The sequence below is a fragment of the Vombatus ursinus genome, unplaced genomic scaffold (genome assembly GCF_900497805.2).
Source record: "Vombatus ursinus unplaced genomic scaffold, bare-nosed wombat genome assembly UNPS02012602.1, whole genome shotgun sequence".
NCBI classification, from domain to species: Eukaryota; Metazoa; Chordata; class Mammalia; order Diprotodontia; family Vombatidae; genus Vombatus; species Vombatus ursinus.
Window position 1 is genome coordinate 4,306,915 of NW_020952380.1, and position 20,620 is coordinate 4,327,534.

General features: G+C 37.9%; 1 protein-coding gene across 4 annotated transcripts in view; it reads right to left on the reverse strand.

Moving 5' to 3' along the window:
- Window positions 1–1,301: 1,301 nt before the first annotated feature.
- The window catches only part of SASH1 (SAM and SH3 domain containing 1), a 400,079-nt gene continuing 380,760 nt past the window's right edge, over window positions 1,302–20,620 (reverse strand). For all 4 annotated transcript variants that reach the window (XM_027857970.1, XM_027857973.1, XM_027857971.1 and 1 more), the window contains 4 exons: window positions 15,892–16,005; window positions 9,225–10,339; window positions 7,224–7,355; window positions 1,302–4,790 (listed from right to left, as the gene is read on the reverse strand). In XM_027857970.1, the coding sequence (XP_027713771.1) occupies window positions 4,527–4,790; window positions 7,224–7,355; window positions 9,225–10,339; window positions 15,892–16,005 (1,625 nt within the window). In that variant the 3' untranslated portion in view covers window positions 1,302–4,526. The remainder of the gene's footprint in view (window positions 4,791–7,223; window positions 7,356–9,224; window positions 10,340–15,891; window positions 16,006–20,620) is intronic.

Genomic DNA, 20,620 nt, shown 5'->3' on the forward strand with positions numbered 1-20,620 from the left:
AAGATGAAGAAGAGAAAGTAAAACTTAACTGGAAACAATAATCTCAAGTAGATGAGTGAATTTAGATGAATATATGTTGTTCTGAACCTGAATCAATAAAATCAAAGGTAACTTCTATTAGAAAGGAGATCACTCCCAATTGATAGCGAACAGGCAGTTTTCAGAGGAAGAAATTAAAGCTATCTATAATCATATGAAAAAATGCTCTAGATCACCATTAAGAAATGCAAATCAAAACGACTCTTATCACACTTATCAGATTGGCTAACATGACAAAACAGGAAAATTATAAATGCTGGAGAAGGTGTGGGAAAATTGGAACACTAATGCATTGTTAGTGGAGTTGTGATTTGATCCAACTATTCTGGAGAGCCATTAGGAACTACATCCAAAGGGCTATAAAACTATGCATACCCTTTGACCCAGCAATATCACTTCTAGAGCTGTATCCCAAAGAGATCATAAAAATGGGAAAAGGACCCATATGTACAAAAATATTTATAGCAGCTCTTTTTGTGGTGGCCAAGAATCGGAAATTGAGGGGATGCCCATCAGTTGGGGAATGGCTGAACAAATTATGGTATATGAGTGTAATGGAATACTATTGTGCTGTAAGAAATGGTGAGCAGGCGGACTTCAGAAAAACCTGGAAAGACTTACATGAACTGATGCTGAGCGAAGTGAGCAGAACCAGGAGAATGTAGTACATAGTAACAGCCACATCGTGTGATGATTGACTTTTTAGACTTAGATCTTCTCAGCAATAAAAGGATCTAAGGCAACTCCAAAAGACTCATGATAGAAAATGCCGTCCACATCCAGAGAAAGAACGATGGAGTCTGAATGCAGATAGAAGCTATTTGCTCTCTCTCTCTCTTTTTTTGTTTTGTTTCTTCCTTCTCATGATTCCTCCCATTCATTCTAATTCTTCTCAACTAATGTGAAAATGTTTAATAAGAATGTATATGCAGAGCAGATTGCATGCTGTCTTCGGGAGGGGGGATGGGGAGAAAATTTAAAACTCAAAAGCTTATGGGAATGAATGTTAAAATTAAAAATAAATTAATAAATTAAAAAAGAAAAGAAATCACTTAACATAATGAGTGTTTATAAATGTATCATTTATCATACATAACAATTCTATTTTTAAAGGATTTCTAATAATAAATTCTTCATTTTTTATATACCAGTCGAAAGAAAACAGACATACTCAGTTGAAGAAATTTATTTACCTTTTTCTATCAACAGAAATGACATAATTATAGACAAGTTTTGATACACAGGAAAACCCTTTTGTCCACTTTTTTTTTTTTTTGCTAAATGAAACAGCACAATAACTTTTTACACTTTTTTTTTAAAACAATACACCGCTTTCTTGAGCTGAAGCAAATTGCAAGAACATATTGGTACTGGTATCTTACAGCTACTTACATTGTTTAAGAACAGCAATGGAGAAAAATAAGTTATTTAAATATTGATTTCATATACAGAAAGTGCAACATTATTAGTTGTTAATGTCACTTGCTTGACAAGTTTTTGTTTCCCCTAAATATGACAAATGAGAATCAAGGTAACTTGGACCCAGAGTACAATCTTTTTTTCCCTCGCAAATAAGAAGCCACCAGCATTGTGGTGAACTGACCTCTCCAGCCATGCTTAGGAAAAGGAACTATTTTCCAATAAAGGAATCTTATGATTTCACCCAAACTTAGATTTGAGAAGGAGAACAGGGCATTGGTGAAAGGTTATGTGTTAGTTAAATCATCTGGGAATGTAAACAGTATTTGGGACTGGCTCTTGCCAGACAACTTTTGAAGTTAAAATTACACACAGTGGACATGTAACAAGTTATCTGCCAGAGCCAGAACTTGTTCAGTAGGTTTGTTTTGTGCTTTCCAACAGTCAACAAGCTTTGCAATTCTTTTGCTGAAGAATTGCACCCAACAGAGAATTAATTAAAAATGTGATATGGCTGAAACCTCCCACCTGTCAGATGAAGTGTATAGGCTGACCGTTCAAACCTCAGCTGACAACCACACACAGAAACTTAAGGCTTTTCGAGGATCAGGTTAAACATATAAAGCAAAAGGAGATCAAACATAAAACAAATAATAAAACCACAGAAAAGCCAGGGTTGAAAGCACACATTTCCCAGATTAATTAAACTGGAAACCCTTCCCCTCAACTTCTTAAAATTATATGATGGTTCCTAGATTTGGTTCAAACCTCCCCTGCCTCCCCAATGTAATCATCATTTTAAAGGCAAGGTGACATAGAATCTAGTCTGACTCTCTGAAATGCTCAAAAGTTTCTATATCTCTTGATTCTAGTAAATAAAATATCTATTGGGGGGATAATTCAGTAATTCAGATAAAATTTCCTTCCCTGGGGTTTGTCAAATACAATTTATCATCTCTGATCCAGGCCTCACAGAGTTTCAAACTGTGGTACTCTTGTGGCTTACAGAGAGCTTCCAAAGAGTGCCTTCTGTCTTATTATTTCAATTGCTAACAAAGGAAGAGAGCCCACTTCCCAGCTCACATCTCATTATTTATCTCCTAAAACATTTTCAAATAATTTGGTCACACTAGCAACTCCCAACCTCTGGGCACCCTAAATAAGCCATGTTTCCATAAATATGAAGGGAGACACATGAATGTAAGTGCTTAATTGGGATAAAATGACATGCTAATTAGGGTTAAATATAAAGTTGATAGCTTTAATTGTTCTTAGACTGTGTCCCAGCATCTCCTTTACATCAGATCTTGGAAAAGCTGAACATTACTGAGAAACAAATCATTGAAAATAAAATGGCAACAAAAAATGAAGTTAATATAGTGGTTGCTTTGTTTTTTAAAAAAATGAAAGTCTTGCCACTGACCAAAGCATTCAGCAATGCCTAATTTTCCCATAAAAAAGTCACCAAAAAGATTCTCTCTTTTACTTCAAAAATTTGCTGACAATGATAGAAGAAATATGGAAAGATGCTTTGGACATAATGAAATAATTTTTCACAGGGAATTTCATGACTAAATGAAAGTATTTGTAACTATCGACTAAGCAAAGACTGGTGTCCGTCCAAAGCTATTAGAATTGTGACTGTGACATCTATTTTACAAATGAGTGCTTTAATAGGAAGTTAGAAAAAAGATGTTATTGGAGGGGATATAGCATAATCCTACCTAATGGATCAGTTCTTTGAATTCGGCATCTGCTTAGAAAACAAGAGATTAAGCTGCAAAAAGATGGACCTTATTAAAATATTTTACATCAGTTCATGAATACACGTAAATTCTTAACAGATATGGCTAAAAATCATTTGTCCGACCCTCCATAAATGAAACTTTCTTTGAAATACAAGCATCCAGAAAAGAAAAAGATAGCAACTTTAAAAAAAAATGCAACATAAACACCTTAACTCTCCAAAAAACAAAATCAAAAACAACCTTTGAACTTATTTCCTTCTTTGAAACCTCATCCTGAGCAATTCAATCTCTAAATGGCTTTTACAAAGATGACCTATGAGCAGATAAAATAAAGTCTGGAATGGCAGTGGTCATAATACCAAGTCAATGCTGGAGTATGATTGATACGGTAACAGTATTAAAAATGATTAAAATGAAAGGCAGTTACTGCAAGCGCACACACACACACACACACACACATATACACACACAATAAAAGATATCTCTGTAAATTGTAGACATATTTACTGATTTTGTTAGTCTAACAACTGAAACCCAACATGAACGCCATGCCTGAAAAACAACCCTAAACACTGGCCATCTTAAAGTGAGACATTTAAAAAAGCCAGTTTTTTGTTTGTTTGTTTTTGTCCAGAAACATCCCAGGATGTTAGATGGCAGTCTAAGCTGAAGATTGAGAAATATGGTTACAGGTGACTGGACATTAGTTACAATACTGCTTAAGAGCTTATGTTAAGGCAAATAAAAAGCTGATTGCTAGAAAGCAATTGTTATAAAATGACTTGCTTTATCAAAGGGAAAAAAACAAAACAAAACAAGACTTTTCTTGTTCCTGGTGCCAGTTTCATTTAATTACCCATGAGGAACTGAAAACAAGCGATACTGTAAACTAACTTCAGAGTCTGTTACTTTGGCCTAGCTAAAACCTGTACTATACAGAACAACAGGAAGGAAGAATGATGTTCCAATACATTGGAAAACCAGCTTAGCTCCCTCAAGCAACTCACCCACTCTTATCCTACCCTAAAAAGACAGATTTGCAAATGACATCTGTCACAGGTTTGCATGGTGGTTCCCATGAACTTCCAAAACAAAAATCCTTCCTTGACTTTCCTTTGGGGGACAAAGAGGATGGCCCTGGTTACTTGTCTTCACTAAGAAGAAAGTTTCCAGTTCTTGGTCAAGCTTTCACTTGACTGTGTTGGAGCCAGGCCCAAGGCTGGCCCTGCTCTTCTGGAAGCCATCTGTAGAAATTGCACGGGTATTATTAAGCACAGTGAAAGAAAGGGTAGTGGATGTTAATGGGATGCCCACTTTCAGTTACATGGCTTCCGGGTTCAGGGGTGGTTTGAAGAGTCTGGCTGCTGTGATGAGCTTACTTATGTGTCTCTCCTCTGTGATGCCAACATCCTGAAGGCAAGTCTGTGACAGAGAAGGCACTTGGCTCAGTGTGTTGAATCCTGCTTTTGTGAGGATGCCGGTATACATAGGCAAACCAATAGAAATCAGCCAGTCAGAGACTGAGGTCACATATCCTGGGGAAAGGGGTTTTCTGCAGATTTCTGTGAGTCCTCCACTTGGGATCTAGATAAAGAGAGAGGAGAATGCCATGAATTCCTTCATTATACACAGTCACGTAGCAGTGGTCTCTTTCATTGTGATTTCTCACGTCATGCCTAGAGCTCTTCTTTGAACCTACGTCATGCTTGTCAACGATCCCAAAGTTCAGGATCATCTGCTCATATTAAGTACGGTTCCTCCACTGTCTTAATTTGCTGAAAGTCCTACCTATCATTACCTTGTATTTAAAAAGAAGAAAAAAAAATTTTTTGTATTAGGAGCAGAAACCAGACCTATGATTTCATTGCTCTAGGGAACTTCAGGTGAGGAAAATCCCTTTACCAATGTAGATCAATCAGAACACACTCTGCAGCTTGTGGTACTAGAGGACTGACTAAGGTTCTATGAGGTTAAATGACTTGCCCAGGATGATAAGGTCAGTATGTGCCAAAGGTAGAATTGAAACCCATGTTTTCCTAACTCTAAGGCCAGTTAACTATCCACTACATCTAATCTAGCCTCAGTCAAGTACTTTGTACACTTTATCCAAGTGCTTTCATATGTATTATTTCACTTGGGATGTGGAATGATCTGATGGAAATGCTATTGGGTGAGAAGTTAAAAGTAAGAGATCTGGCTTTTAGTTCCAGCTTTATCATTCACTAACCATATGACCTTGGACAGGTCTTTTTACTTCTTGGAGCCTCAGTTTCCTTGGCAATAAAATAAGGGGGTTAGATTAAATGATATCTAACATCCTTTTGAGTTCTGACACACTGTGAAACTATGTGACCTTAGCAACCTTTATAAGAAATAGGTAGGACAGGTATTATTATTAATCTGTTTTTAATAGATGAGGAAACTGAGGCTCAGGAGAGGAGTCCTTTTGATTCTTCCTTCTATTTTCTTTCTATTAAAAACTCATACTGGGCTGTCACTAGACAACATTATAAATCAAGGAACAAATAATTTTTTTCTAAATTTATTTATTTTTAGTTTTTGATGTTCTCTTTTATAAGATTTTGAGTTCTAAATTCCCCCTCCCTCCCCTCACTCCACTCCCCCTTCCCCAAGATAGCATGCAATCTGATATAGGCTATACATGTATGATCATATTAAACATATTTCCACATTAGTCAATGAACAAATAATTATTGAATGCTTCCTACATGTAGGAAACACAAAGAAATTTAAGAAATTCCTTTCAAGGTCCTCATAAAGAACATTTTATTTATTCAGAGCCCAACCTACCATTCTGCATCATTTTTCCTTTTGGATAGCATTCTTTTCCCTTTCTTGCCTGCACACAGCAGGTACTTAATAATTAATTTGAATTAGCTGTTATTCTCTTTCTATACTCCTAACTATTAAAATCTGATTTCAGAAAACATTTGCTTATGTCTTTCACACTAATATATAAATGACCAATGTCTTAAAATATTACTTCTTCTAAGGACATCTCTACTTTAGCAGGAGGCAAACACATGAAGATTTAATATGGAATGTAAGGGATCAGCAACTGGAGGAAAGAATAGGGTTGGGTGGAAGAAGGGCATATATTAGGAATGGGGGATTTTTCATGTGGGTACCAACTCTTAAGGCTGGCCCTGGCTACGTTTTTATGATGGCATTTTAAAGGTAAATAGTGCTCTATAAATGGCTCCAATTACAATTTGAAGAAAATAGCACTGAAGCTTCAAATGTCAAGACCAGCATAATGAATTAGTATATCATGTTTACCTCCAGATGATGGCATCGATCATCTTGGTAGCCATTACACTGGGGAAAGTATCTGAAATGGGATCAAAGGCCAGTACGTGTTCTGACTGCCCAATTATTCACGTTTACTGTCTATCACTGTTATCTTGTCTCACCGCATTCCTTGTGAGTCAACAATTCTCAAATTGTGTTTCTATGGACCAAAATTAAGTCCTTTAGACTACTCGGTGGGTGGGATTATGGGATAGGACAAAATTCAATTATAAGAAGATGTGTATAAAATGTTTTAAGTATACTTTCCATGATAAATTTGAATATACACTAAAATTAAGAGTGTATAAGTGTGTGTCTATATGTATTGTGTGTGTGTGTGTATTTATTTATTTTGTGTTAAGTTCAATGTCATCCTCCAGAAACAGTTAGAATGTAGAATACTGCATTGCTTCACAATAACTCATAAGTGGCAAACCTTCCCTGCCCACTTCTACAGGGAAACTTTAGGTCTTTTCCAAGGTATAGTTCCATTTGATGTATTTTTTCTGGCACAGTAGGAGCTATGGACATTGCACCAGCGTACTTGATCCCCACCCATCTTCTGACTTGGGGGGAAGGAGGAGGGGTGTCTCCTGTAGCTTTCCTTAGCCATCTATCAGCCCATTTTTTACAGCCTGGGAATGAAGGTGGAGGTTACTTTAAAGAGACTCAAAAGAAGACTGAAGGCATGGTGCCTGAGCTTACCGCCATCCGGTGCTGCTTCCTAAGCTGCTTTACTCGGATTTGGTCCATCTTCACAGCAATCTCCTTCTCTGGCTGACCTACATCTTCAGCATATCTCTGTACTAAAGCTTCAGGAATCCCACAGCGGCCATGCTGTAACCCAAGGGAGAATCAAAAAGAATCTTAGTGATCACTTAGTCCAAATTCCTCAAGTGACAGGGGAGGAAACTGAGGCCCAGAGAGATAAAATGATTTGCCCAAGGTCATGTTGTTGCATCAGAACAGACTGAAACCCAAAATATCTGACTCCTGTGCTCTCTATGATAGTGCTCTATTATGCCAATCTACCCATCTATCAAATTAAATAGTACATTGTTTCCCCAAAATAGCCAAACCCAGGTTAATGGAGTGACCTTCAAATACTATCAAATATCACTAAAAGCTTTATTTAAAAGCAATCCATTATTTTTAATTGCAAATTGGATGCTTTGGAGATTGCTATTAGGAAATGGATCTATTCTTTATCTTTCAAATAACTGCATTTTCTAGGGAAATTCTTTGAAAATCTAAGAATTGAATACAATTTTCTTGTATTTAAGAGTTATCACACAACACTCCAAGTAACTGCTTCTCAAAGCACTGATTTGGACTTTCTGAGTGTGATTTCAGAAGGTTTTAAAACTTTATGAGAGTTACGGGGAAAAAGAAAAAAAAATCACAAATACATTCTTAGTATTTGACACTTCAACTTTTCTATAATACTACATGTTGTAAAACAAAAATAGGGTAAAGTAGCTCCTTTCTTGATTCTTTAAGTGAATTTCATTACTGAAGCATTAAAAGGACTGTGTTACAAGGTATTCTTTCCTTTAAGATGACATGGGCATACTGAAAAGTAACAAAGCAGAGCAAGTACTAACCATGTTTCCTTTTACTAGTAGGATCACCGGTTTGGGGTTTGAATGAAATTGAAAAGTCATCTAGTCCAATCCTTTTATTAAAGATGAAGAAACTGAGGTCTTGAGAGGTTAAGGGGCTTACCCAGTGCCACATAGATTACACACAGTGGCAGGAGTGGGATTTGTAGAACCAGTACTCTATGCATCGATGCTATTTTTTTTTTTTATAAATAGAGCCACATTTTCTATTCTTAGAGTTTTCAAAGGTACTACTTTTTACAAATGTCCCTTAAGAGCAGGAATTATTCAGTTTTTGTTCTTGTATCTCCACTCCTAGCCTGGCACACACCACCAGGCATATAACAGGGAAGGTTTACTGAATGAAGTGTTAAATTTCTATGTATTTCTATATCATACATGTAGCACTGGGGGAGCTTCAAATGAATTCTTTCTGCTCTTTTATTCTTACTTTACTGCCATAACCCTACGAAAGATTCTCAATACACTTGAAAACAAATAATACCTTCACATTTGTATAGTGTGTTATATACCTCTAATGTTATCTGATCCTTTTAATAATTTTGTGAAGTAGGACAGGTACGATTTATCCAATTTTATAGATGAAGAAACTACGGCACAGAGAAGTTAAGCTTTTATGGATAGCTAATGGCAAGGATGAGCTAAAAGCTCTATTTCCACTGCTATTGGGAACTCTCCTCTGCAAGTTACATCTTTAGAGAGTTGTCTAGACCTCCTTCTTTCAACATCAGATGTCTTTCCCACAAAGTCCAGCTACCAAAGTGGGGGGAAGAAAGCCTTAGACTCCCTTTACCTGGATGAACAGGTTGAATCAGAGCAAAAAGTTTTGGTTTCAGTTGTTGAGACCCTTCCATTTAACAGCACTGTTTTCCTAATGAATTATTAACATTCAGGATTCTGAATGTTAATGAGCACAGAGCATCTATCCATTGACCACTGAGGTTTCCATTCCAGTTTGTTCTGAATGGCCTCACAGGAAAAGGATGATCAGATTAAGTTGGGACTTTGATTCCCTGATGGACCTGGCTCTCCATTGTAGGACAACCTGAGTTTTGAAGCAGTGAGAGATTGTGGACCTTCATACCTTATCAGAATATGGTTCCTCAGTGAGATCGATACCTTCAGTTTGCAACTTGTTCTCTACCAACATGTCCAGATCTACTCCTCTGGCACAGGAGATCTTCCTTGTCAAAGGAGGACCCAGCTTGACTCCATGCTGTTGAATACTAGTGGATTCTGGGAGTTCAGACAGCCATGGTGGCCGTGTGGTTGGAGGGCTGCCAGGCTCTTGTTCTGGGGAAGACCTACAAACTGTTATTGTATGACAGTCACTAGGGCTAATGCTATTCTTTTTAACCGGCAAGCATGGTACATCTGGATTAGAGAAGGCACCGCTATGGGCAATGGGCGCATGGTGTAGTCCATTAGTGAGGCGTTCTCTGCTCTTTTTGGCAGGAACAGGTGGAGGCTGTGAAGGAATTTTTGGCTGTGTTCTTGCCTCAGTGACCCTCTGATCCACTTCGACCCCTTTGGTGACTGGAGGGTTATTTGCTCCTTCAAGATCATACCCTTTTTTGTGACCCTCTAGAGGAGTCCTTAATAAAGTCTGTTTAACTGAGGCAGGCTGAGCTTCATAATTTTTAGGCAAACAAGGAATTGTCCCATGTGAAGAAACTGTGGATGGGCAGTCTGATGTCTTAGTTTTAATTTTCTGAGGATCAGAAAATCGCATGCTTTGGGTCAGTAGCAGTGGGTCTTGTACAGAAGAGACATCTGAGGGAATTTTTGCCTTCAGGCTGCAAACAGTTGTCTTTTGGGGCACTTCTGGTACATTCTGAGGGGGTGATTCTGCTTCCTTTTTAGGCACATCTTGTTTAGCATTAGCCTCTCCTTGAAGGTCATCCAGGGAATGGGACCTTGGCCAAGTCTCTGTGGCTTCAGTGCCCTCCAGGGTCTCACAGGTCCGACAGATGGAGACTGGTAAGCTTCTACGGTTTGTCTTGGAGTTGGTGACACTTGTCTCACCACAGGTGTCAGAAGTGTGAATGTTGATAAGCCGGGCTTCCTTCTCTCCCTCCTTCAAAGCTTCTACTGACTTAGTTAAAGGCAGTGTTGGGTAGTTGGACAGCTGATTTCTGTTGAAATCTTTGAAGTGAGGATCTATGGTTGACTTAGTCGGGACAACCTTCTGAGTCTTACCTGGGAAAAAAACAAACTTTTTTCATCAAAATTTTTAAGCAGTTTTCATAATGTATGCAGATGCTCTTATTATACTAGATGCTCTAATTAGATGCTCTAATATAATACTTATAGTACCTTTTTTTAATGGAACCTTTAAATCCTGTAAAGAATTTTACTTATATTGGGTCACTTGATCTTACAACACTGTGAGATAGATGCTATTATAATCTGTATTTTACAGACAAGGAAAATGAAACTCAGGTCAAGTGACTTGACCATGTGGGACTTGAACTCAAGTCTTCCTGATTTCTTTATGATCCTTAATAATCTGACTCCAACTTACTTTTCCAGGCTTATTATACATTATACCCCAGCATGTGCTCTATGATTCAGCCAAATTTCTCTTCTTGCTATTTATCACACACACCACTTCATCTCCCATCTCTAAGCCTTTGCCCCGGCATGGCCCATGCTTGGAATGCACTGCCCTCTCCCATCCATCTCTTAGAATCCCTAGCTTATAAAACTCAGCTCAGGCACCTGGTTACCTGATTACCATGAGGCTGCTAATGTCACTCTCTTCTCACTCCCCACCCATTACCTTATACATTTGTATCTTTAAATATAGTTTTTTTTTTCCCTGATAGAATATAAGCTATTTGAGGGCAGAAAGTTTCATTTTTGTCTTGCATACCCAGAATTCAGAATAGTGCTGAGCACACAGTAGGTACTTAATAAATACTTGTTGGTTGGTTTATTGATTTGTCTAATCTATTACTTTTGCCCCAGACTCAAATAAAAGTCCTGTGTCTAGGAGTCCTTCAACTAAGAAATATAAGTATTTTCCCTGAACCAAGTGTGGCATGAGATTGTACTTGGTCATTTTCACTTCAGACAAGAGGTTCTTTACCTGGTGTCTGTGAACTTTTTTTAATTAATATTTTGATAACTTTATTTGAATATAATTGGTTCCCTTTGTAATCCTAAATATTTTATGTATTTAAAAGCATAGGTCAAAGGGGTCCATGACAAATTAAGAAGCCCTGTTCTAGACTAATTCATGATGCCTTGCTAGCTCCATGATCTCCTCAATGTGGGTACTCCCTTTACTGATGCAGATTACAGGCCAACAACACATTTTCATCCTGTATGGTTCCTATCTTTTCCTGTCTGTAGAGCTTTTATGGAGGGTCCAGATTTTCTTCAAGTTCTTTTGAGGGGAGAAGGTGAATTAGTATAACATTTGGGCAACTATCCCTCACTTTTTACTAGATTAGCCGGCCCATCTCATTTTTCACAAGCCATTCATGGCCCTGGTGATGTCTTATATGTTCCCTTTCACACATAAAACATCATTGTTAATTCAATCTAGCCTTCTTCTACTCACTGTGCAGCTTTTCAATTATTAATGGAAAGGCTAACTTATGAAAGCCAACTCGAAGTAGAATGGGATAGTGGACAGGGATCAGGACCTGGGGGTAATCAATAAACCAATCCATAAGCACTTATTAAGTACCAACTATGTGCTCAGCACTATTCTGAATGCTGGGTATACAAAGACAGCTTGAATGAAATGTGACTTGCTGACTTCAAGCCCATCTATTTCTCTTTGGAAGTTTTTATTTCATTCTAATTTCACGTGAATTGGTTTTGCATTAGTTTTATTGGGGATGCATATATGAAAATTCTGTCTTTGCAGTGACCTCCTTAAATGGACTGCAAGTTCAGTCAAAGGAGTGATCACGTATAGTACTTTGTAATTCCTAGTAAACTTAGCATGACATGACAGTAGGTACTCAATGATAATAATTAGAACGATTTATATTTCTAGTGCTGTATAGTGTACAAAATGCTTTTCTCATAATCTTACAAGGTGGGGAAGTTTAATTATTATCCTCATTTTGCAGAAGAGGAAACTGGAAACATTAAGTAACTTGAGGGCAAATGTTGTACCTAGGATTCAAACCCCAAACCAGCATTCATTCTACTTGACTGTGCTCCCAATCAACAAGCATTTGAATTAATGAATGTGATTGCAACAGAATTTTAAAACACTCTCTAGAGATTTTGAACTTATCTCCCAAGATTTAACCAAGGGGGGGTGTGGGTGTGTGTGTGTGTGTGTGTGTGTGTGTGTGTGTATGTGTGTGTGTGTGTGTGTGTGTGTGTGTGTGTGTGTGTGTATAACTCAATGTATAAATAATATCTTTTAATATTATCTCCTCCCCTTAAGTGGGAAAAGAAAATGATTAGTAATGAGTTCCCATTGTTTCTTTGTCTAATAAATAACTCATTAAAAAGGAAGGGATGAAGGAGGAGGTACAATTGCTTTTTATTTTTTCAGCCTTTTAAGAACTTAATATTTGGAAGACACATTCATTGTTTGAACCTGATGTATCATCTACCTGGTAAATTGTTTTTCCTCGTGGTTCTAATAGCTCCCAACACTCCAGTATTGGTGTGCATTGTATTTAAAAGCACATATGAGACAATTAAGCTTCTACAGCTGCAAGTGTTTTGTACTACATATATTAGTCTGACAGCAGCCAGGAAGAAAAGACTGTGCAACAAGACTGACTAGATCAAGGGGGAAGCTTTAGCAAGGAAAGGATCATCCTCTGACTAATAATGATTATAAAGTCTATTCTGATCAAGGTTTGTCTTTAAAAGATGCAGACCCAGAAGATCCCCGAATGAGTCCATAGCAAGAGTCAGCAAACTTTGGCTTGAAGGCCAGTACCTTGGGCCTTGTGCCAAGACTGGGTTTTGCATGTTTAAATACAATAAATCTTGACTGAAAAATGAAAAGACCATTCTGAGTTTGAGGGACCTACAAAACCAGGTGGCAGGTCAGATTTGGCCTTCAGACTAGTTTGCCGAACCCATGGTCTAAAGTGCTAGTTTTCCTATATTCCCCCCTGTTTTAGTGTCATTAATTGATATAAATGTTTAGGTTTTTTTTTTCCCCTAGTGAGAGTCATAAATGTATTATAAAGTTTGATTAATGTTTGAATAAATAAGCTGAGGTAATGTATTGCGTACTTTGTTACCATCTGGCCAAAGTCAGCAGGGAGGATTTGAACATATTTGTAAATTTTTAAATGTCCATTGTACACAGTTTAAAGTACCTTAGATGTTATTTGTTATTTTCTATACAATTCCAAAGCTCATTTTTCTGCAGACTTTCAATATAGCTAAACAGATTCTCTTCTCATTTTCAATTCAATTCAAAGTTCCTAACCTTATGTGTCTTCTCCTGCCCCCTATGTTAAGCATCAAATATAGTCCTGTCCCCCAAGAAGTTTGATTAGTGACTTACTAGCACCATGACATATGATTGGATGAACAAACTAACTATAGACCCTCTTTATCAGTGTCTGTATCTTGGACAGATGCTACAAACAGACAATGAACTGGGCTTAAACAGGAAGAGAAGCAGGATGAATTGTCTTTGGAAAATCTCAAAGGTTTCTTTTATTTTTTTAATGACCTTAATATTCTCCCTAAAACAAAGATCTTTATTATATATTCAATATTCTATAAGTTGAAAATCATCCAAAAGAGAGGAGCGCATGTCAGCAACCTACAATATACTACAAATAAAGAATTACTCATAAAAGTGGGATAAATAAAGGCTATCATCAAAAAATATGGGAAATGTATGACGAAAAAAAAGGGCCAGGCATATAACAAGGACAAAGGATAATCAATAGACAACTGGCATGCTCTACTGGTATTCTTGTTATATTAAGAGAATTCAAGGAAAGGCCTCTGCATGCATGGATTTCCTCATGCTGTATTTATGGGAGGACATAGAGAGGCTGTGATTCACACAGCTGGTGGGAGTACCCACACTGAGGACAGCACAGATCCCCTGGAGTATTAGAAGGCATAAAACACAGTATCCTAAGTAATTCAGCTGGGCTCCCAAAAAGAGTAGAATAATTCCTTCTCACCGATATAACCTAACTAAAGTTGCATAGAAGCAGTTTATTTTTGATAAGAGGATGAACATTATAATATGAGCTAGGCCAAAGTACAGTGGACTGCCTTGAGAGGCAAAGAGTGGTCCACTTCACATTGGAGGTCTTCAAGTAAAGGCTACACAGAGACTTGTTGAGTATGTCATAGAAAATGCTATTCAGATGGAGATCAGACTAAGTAACTTTGAAGCCCTTCTAACTCCAAAATTCCATGACTGTAACTAAATACTAATACCTTTCCTCGGTTGATTATTTCCAAATTATACTGTCAATATTACATTTGTACATAGTTGTTTACGTGTTGTCTTCCCCATCAGACTCTGAGCTACTTGTAGAGATGGTTTTTTGCCTTTCTTTGTATCTTCAGCACTGGCACTTGGTAGGTGCTTTATAAGGATTTAAATGGTTAGGACGGGCACTAAGGTATGAAATATAAAGGCTCTAATTTTTAGCCAATTTCTGTCTACTGTTTACTCTTCAGCCATCTCATGTTCTCAACAGCTACCTTGCAAAGTTCACATGGTCACTATTCCCCACCCTATATTCCAACTGTAAAACCATATTCAAAACCACCACTGCCATTTCTACTGGAAAGGGAGGGTATGTCTCAATCTACATCCCTATGGCTTTCCACACCAGCCCTATAATTTTAAAGGGTAAAATATGCCTCCTTGGCCAACACTTTCCTAGCTGTGTTGTCTCTCCCCACATTAGAATGTAAGCTCTTTAAAGGCAGTTTGTCTTTGTCTTTGTTTTTGTATTTGTATTCCCAGAGCTTAGCACAGTTCCTAGCATATAATAAGAGCTTACTAATTTATTTTCCCCATGGATCTATCCAAACATCCATTAAGAGCCCAAACTCTGACAGGCCCTAATAAATTATGATGGTTCCAAGTATGGTTCTGAATATTAGCTGTGCAGAGTCATCTGCTGACCAGCCTAACTAGGCTTTATTTTAGCCATAGAAAGTGTTGGGATCTATGCCAGTGGAGGTAACAACTGCACTAATTAAATTGTAGCTTATTTGAATGACTAAAGTATACTTCATCCATGTGCCACTCATTTCTTTCTTCTTTTTTTTTTTTCTTTTTGCTTTTTGGTGAGGCAATCAGGGTTAAGTGACTTGCCCAGAGTCACACAGTAAGTGTCAAGTGTCTGAGGCCAGATTTGAACTCAGGTCCTCCTGACTCCAAGGCCAGAGCTCTATCCACTGTGCCACCTAGCTGCCCCTTTGTTTCTTGTTCATAACAAATATTTCACCAGGTTCTACCAGGTAACTGTGCCTTTTAATTCCAAGAGGGAATAAGCTCGAAATCTAAAACAAGCCAGGGTTGGGGAGTGGGGATGAGACCTGGGCCTGTGATTTCATCAGTATAAGAGCTCCTGGTATGAAAACTGCCTTCACTAACACAGAACAGAGTGCGCAGGAGGACAGAGCGAAAGGGTGATGTTTAAAGCAGTGATTCAGACAGGAGGAGGAACTGAGAGTGAGGCAGAAAGAAAGTCAAGCATGAAGCAATTTCACCAGCCAAAAGACAGAATGATGTAAGGCTGTTTGCAGAGAATTAGTCTCTTTGTTGTTATTACCATTGTCCAGGTTTTCATTGCCTTCATAGCAACCCGAGTCTCTTGGGGAGCATCCACTCAGGCCTTGGCTGTCAATGAGAAGTTTCTCCTGAGATCCTGACTGGTCACTATTACCTAGAAAAAGTGGACAAATGTGTAGAAAAGTTAGAGAAAAATGAAACAGTCCTCTATATCCTTACTTTTCCCTTGCACATACTATTTTGTGCTATAATCCCTAAGGTTAGGGCTTTTGGGGAAAGGTTAATTACCATCCTTCAGAAAAAAAAATGAGTATATTGAAGATGAGACTATCTCTTTTTTAAAATATTATAGTTAGTAGAGAGACTAAAAATGCATTCGCACTCTGAAAGCCTCAGGTTTAGACTCTGCATGGAATAAGTACAGTGACTAAAAAAAAAGTTATACTTAGAAGTTTGGATGTAAACTCCTCATTAGAATATAGGTAAGGTCATTGAGGGCAGGGGGCTGCTTCACTTTTGTACTTCTATCCTCAGTATTTAGGGAAGTACCTGGTATATAGTAGTGCTTAATAAATGCTTATTAACTGATTGTCGATAATGTGGAAGTGGAAGGAGCACTGGATTTGGCAGAGAACCTGGCTTCAAATCCTGACTTGATCACTTACCACCTGTGTGGCCTTGGGAAAAACACTTCACTTCTCTCTGGACCTCAATTTCCCCTTCTGTAAAATGAAGGATTTGAACTACAGCTTTAAAGCTGTAACTGAGTAGAGTATGAAAGTTAGCAAAGGAGGGAAATTTATGGCATAGGGTTCCCAGGAAGTAAATTATTCTTCTCTTTTCTATCTGGTGACTTAACTCACTGAGGCCAGCTTGTATTATGTCCCTCCTCCACATCCTTTTGCCCCACCATGGATGTTCCTTAAAAAAATTAGGCTATTACAAAATTCCAAAATAAGGGGGACCTGTAATAATAATAGTTCACGTTGATCTAGAACTTTGCAGTTTATGGAGTCTTCATCTCATTTGATTCTCCCAACTCCATGAAATGGGTACAATTACAACTCTACCATTGTCCTGGCTTTACAGATGAAGCAATTGAGGCTCCGGCAGGCTCACACAGCTTATCAAAGGCAGGGCCAGCACTCATTTGCCTGGAAGTCTTGCTTTTATCCATGAAACCACAGGTTCTTCCAATGGCCCAAGAAAGAGTCAAATCTCAAAGCTTAATATCCAAGTATTAAGAGAAAGCACAAGGAGATGTTTATGTAGAAAATCAATTTTTACTAGGACTAAAGGAACATTGTTGTTATTTGGTCATTTTATAGTCGTGTCTGACTCTTCACGAATACATTTGGGGTTTTCTTGGCAAAGATACCAGAGTGGTTTGTCATTTCCTTCTCCAGCTCTTTTTACAGAGGAAGAAGCTGAAGCAAACGGGATGAAGTGACTTGCCCAAGGTCACAAAGCTAGTCAGGGTCTGAGGCCAGATTTAAACTCACGAAGGAGAGTCTTCTTGACTCCAGGCCCAGCACTGGAGTTCCACACATTGAGCATTAGCACTTGCTAAAATGATCATGGGTGTTTTTATTTAATTTTTCAGATACATTTAGAGTTAAACCATTGGAAATTAGGTTGGCAAAAAGTGGCAAAGAATGAGTAATAAAAATTTCATGTCCACTGGATTTTGGGATGGGTTTTTTATGATTAGCCTGTCTTCTGTCTTTTGGCCAAGGCCTCATACATGGCGTTTCCTGATGCCTTCAGCTATTAGGGCTTCACCTCCCCATACTCTATGGTCCAACTGTACTGGCCTACCTGTTTCTCACACATGACACTCCATATATCCCCTCTATACCTTATGACTGTCCCCTATGCCTGCAATGCTCTCCCACCTCACCTCGACCTCCATCTTCTTCAGAAGGCCTTTCCCTAGCTGCTAGTACCATCCCTTCCAAGGTCATCTCCAAGGTTACCTTGTATCTACTTCATGTGTATGTTACATAGAACCATATTTAAAGATGTTGTCTCTCCCATTAGAATCCAACCTGCCCAAGGGCAAAGACTACGTTTGGTTTTTCTTCCTATCTTTAGTGTTTAGAAAATTCTCTGGTACAAAGTAAACAATAAACGTTTGTGGAATGATATTTTCTACTCTGATGAATATAAGCTACTAGTGGGCAGGGGTTGATTTTAATTTTTGAATCCTGAGTGCTTAGCACATAGGATATACATTTTTAAAATATTTGTTGATTGACTAATTGACTTTACCTTCTAAGTTTCCTTAGGCTTGAGCCAACATAAATACTGGTTTGTGTACTCTGAATGTATACCAATTAATAAGTGAGACAGGGCCCAAGTGTACCAAGTGGCTAGGAGAGGCTAACCTGGGATTCATTGTGTACCACATTCAGATAAAAGAATGATGAATTGATTTATTTTTTTAAAAATAAATTTTCACAGCAAATTTCAAATATTTCAGACTGGGGAGAGCTCTCTCACCCCCCACCAGAATATAAGAAGTCCTATTGACATTGGTTGGTCCTTAAATAGAAGGGAACAAAAAAAGCTTAATTTCTGTTCAAACATCCCAATAGCTGTAGTAGAGTTACATGTAAATAATAATAGCCTCTAACATTTATATGACACTTATAAAGTCTGCAAAGTGTTTTTTATATATATATATATATATATATATATAATCTTATTTGATCCTCACAACACCCGTGTGAAGTGGGCAGTAAGAGTTATTATTACCTCCATTTTAGAGACAAGGAACCTGAGCTGAAATGTTATACAATTTGCTTGCCTGAGACAGACGGAAGCCCTACACAGGCAACTGAGTTTATACACAAAATATGTTATTATATGGAGTAAATGCTTCGTCAAATAAAACAGAAACCAATAATTCCTTTTCTTTATACAAAATAATCAGCTGCAGGATGGTTTTAATTCACATTCCTTTTATTTTTTTTTCCTTTAAAGAAATCAAGAAACCATCAACATGATGCCTATTTTCAGGTCATCAAAATAAAAATATTGACTTTAAGAGGGCTACCACATCTGCTTCAGCTGTTCCTACTGTTCACTCACCAATTCCTGTTTGCCTTTCTCATATGGAATGCATTTTTTAAAAAAATAAATCAAGGTCAAAAAAAGACCTTAAATTAAAATTAACATTAAAAGTGTTATTGTTAAATGATTGATGCAAAATTAAATAATTACATGCCTGAAAGTATACCCCCAAAAGAAAATGCCTAGGACTGCCAAAAAAGAGAAATTCTAAAGTGATGGCCTCATTGTGTGTGAGAATCCATGGTTCTCTGTGGTTTGTATTTTAGCCTAGCCTATTATTTAGGGAAATAATCCAAACTATACTTAGAAAATGATGGGCCCGAAGCTATCAGTCAAGACCCAGGAAAGGGATTTCAGAGTTGTTGTGAGTTGCCCCTGAGGATAGAAACCCAACTGCTCCCAAAGTCAAAACAGGTCACAAAGTGCCAAGCACTGGAAACAAAACAGGAGTACTGTTTCAAAGTTAATCACCGTGTGTCCTCTCATTCTGCTCTCCCTGTCTCAAGAAAAGAACGGGAGAATTGAAGGAAGGAAGTGATGACAGGATATATGAACAAATCCATGTTGACCCAATTTGGGGATGCCAAAATGAGGGAGACCTCTTAACCTGTTGAAGATGGATTTTGCAAACCAATAAAAGCCACTTCTGTTTTTCACTAATGTAAAACTGGGAGCACAGCCTGAAAATATTATCAGAGGCTAAAGGATGTGGAAAAAAAATTCACGGATGGTAGCTCCATAACAGCATTTATTAAGCTGGGGATGAAGCTCAGTCCTGGAGAAAAATTGGGGGAAAAAAGGTGTCTCCCTGTTTTCATTGCCAAGGCAGGGGACCAAAGATGTGAAATATTATTGCTTATATTTTCAGACATGATTGATTTTGCTGAACTGAGTTTTTTTTTTGTTTGTTACAAGAGATAGGTCACTGAGTGTATGGGGGAATACATATTTGGAAATGAATATGACATATAAACAAAAGCTATCAATGAAAATTAGATTATTTTTGAAAGAAGCTAGGGATGTCTGTGATTCATTCTCATCTTTTGAAGTTGATGTTATGGAAGGCAGACTGTCCCATAAAATGTCCTTTGAAACCACTGCCATAAGCAAACTATTGGCTGGAACAATAAGGGATCTGGCCCATTATCACATTTCTCAAATCCTTGGCATGGACAGCAGATCATATATTCACTATGAAGCTTTTACTTTTAACCGAGTCCACTAAATTCCTACTCTGATGCCTCATCCCGATGTGTTGACGACTCAGACTGTGATGTATGTCTGCCATCAGAGGACCTGTTAAGTGAAACTGGGCTACTAAGGAAGAGCATTTACTAAGACACAAAGGGAAGCAGCATGGTACAGTAGAAAGAAAGGCTACTAGATTTGGATTTAAGGACAGGGATTCATATCCTGGGTCTGCTCCCTCTGAGACTTCAGACAAATCACTTCAGCTTCTCTGGGCTTCAGTTTCCTCATCTCTAAAATGAAGGAATTGGACTAAGTAGTCTCCAAGGTCCCTTCCAGCTCTAATTCTATGTTCCCACCATCCTAACTTGTGTATGTATCAGTGGAGAGAATATCCCTAGTGATAGAGTCATGGAGAGCTGATATAAGAAGTAATTCTTGAATGTCAAAGGCCATTTGATGGCTAAAATATTCAAGATGGAGAATTAGTACATGCTCATCAGGGG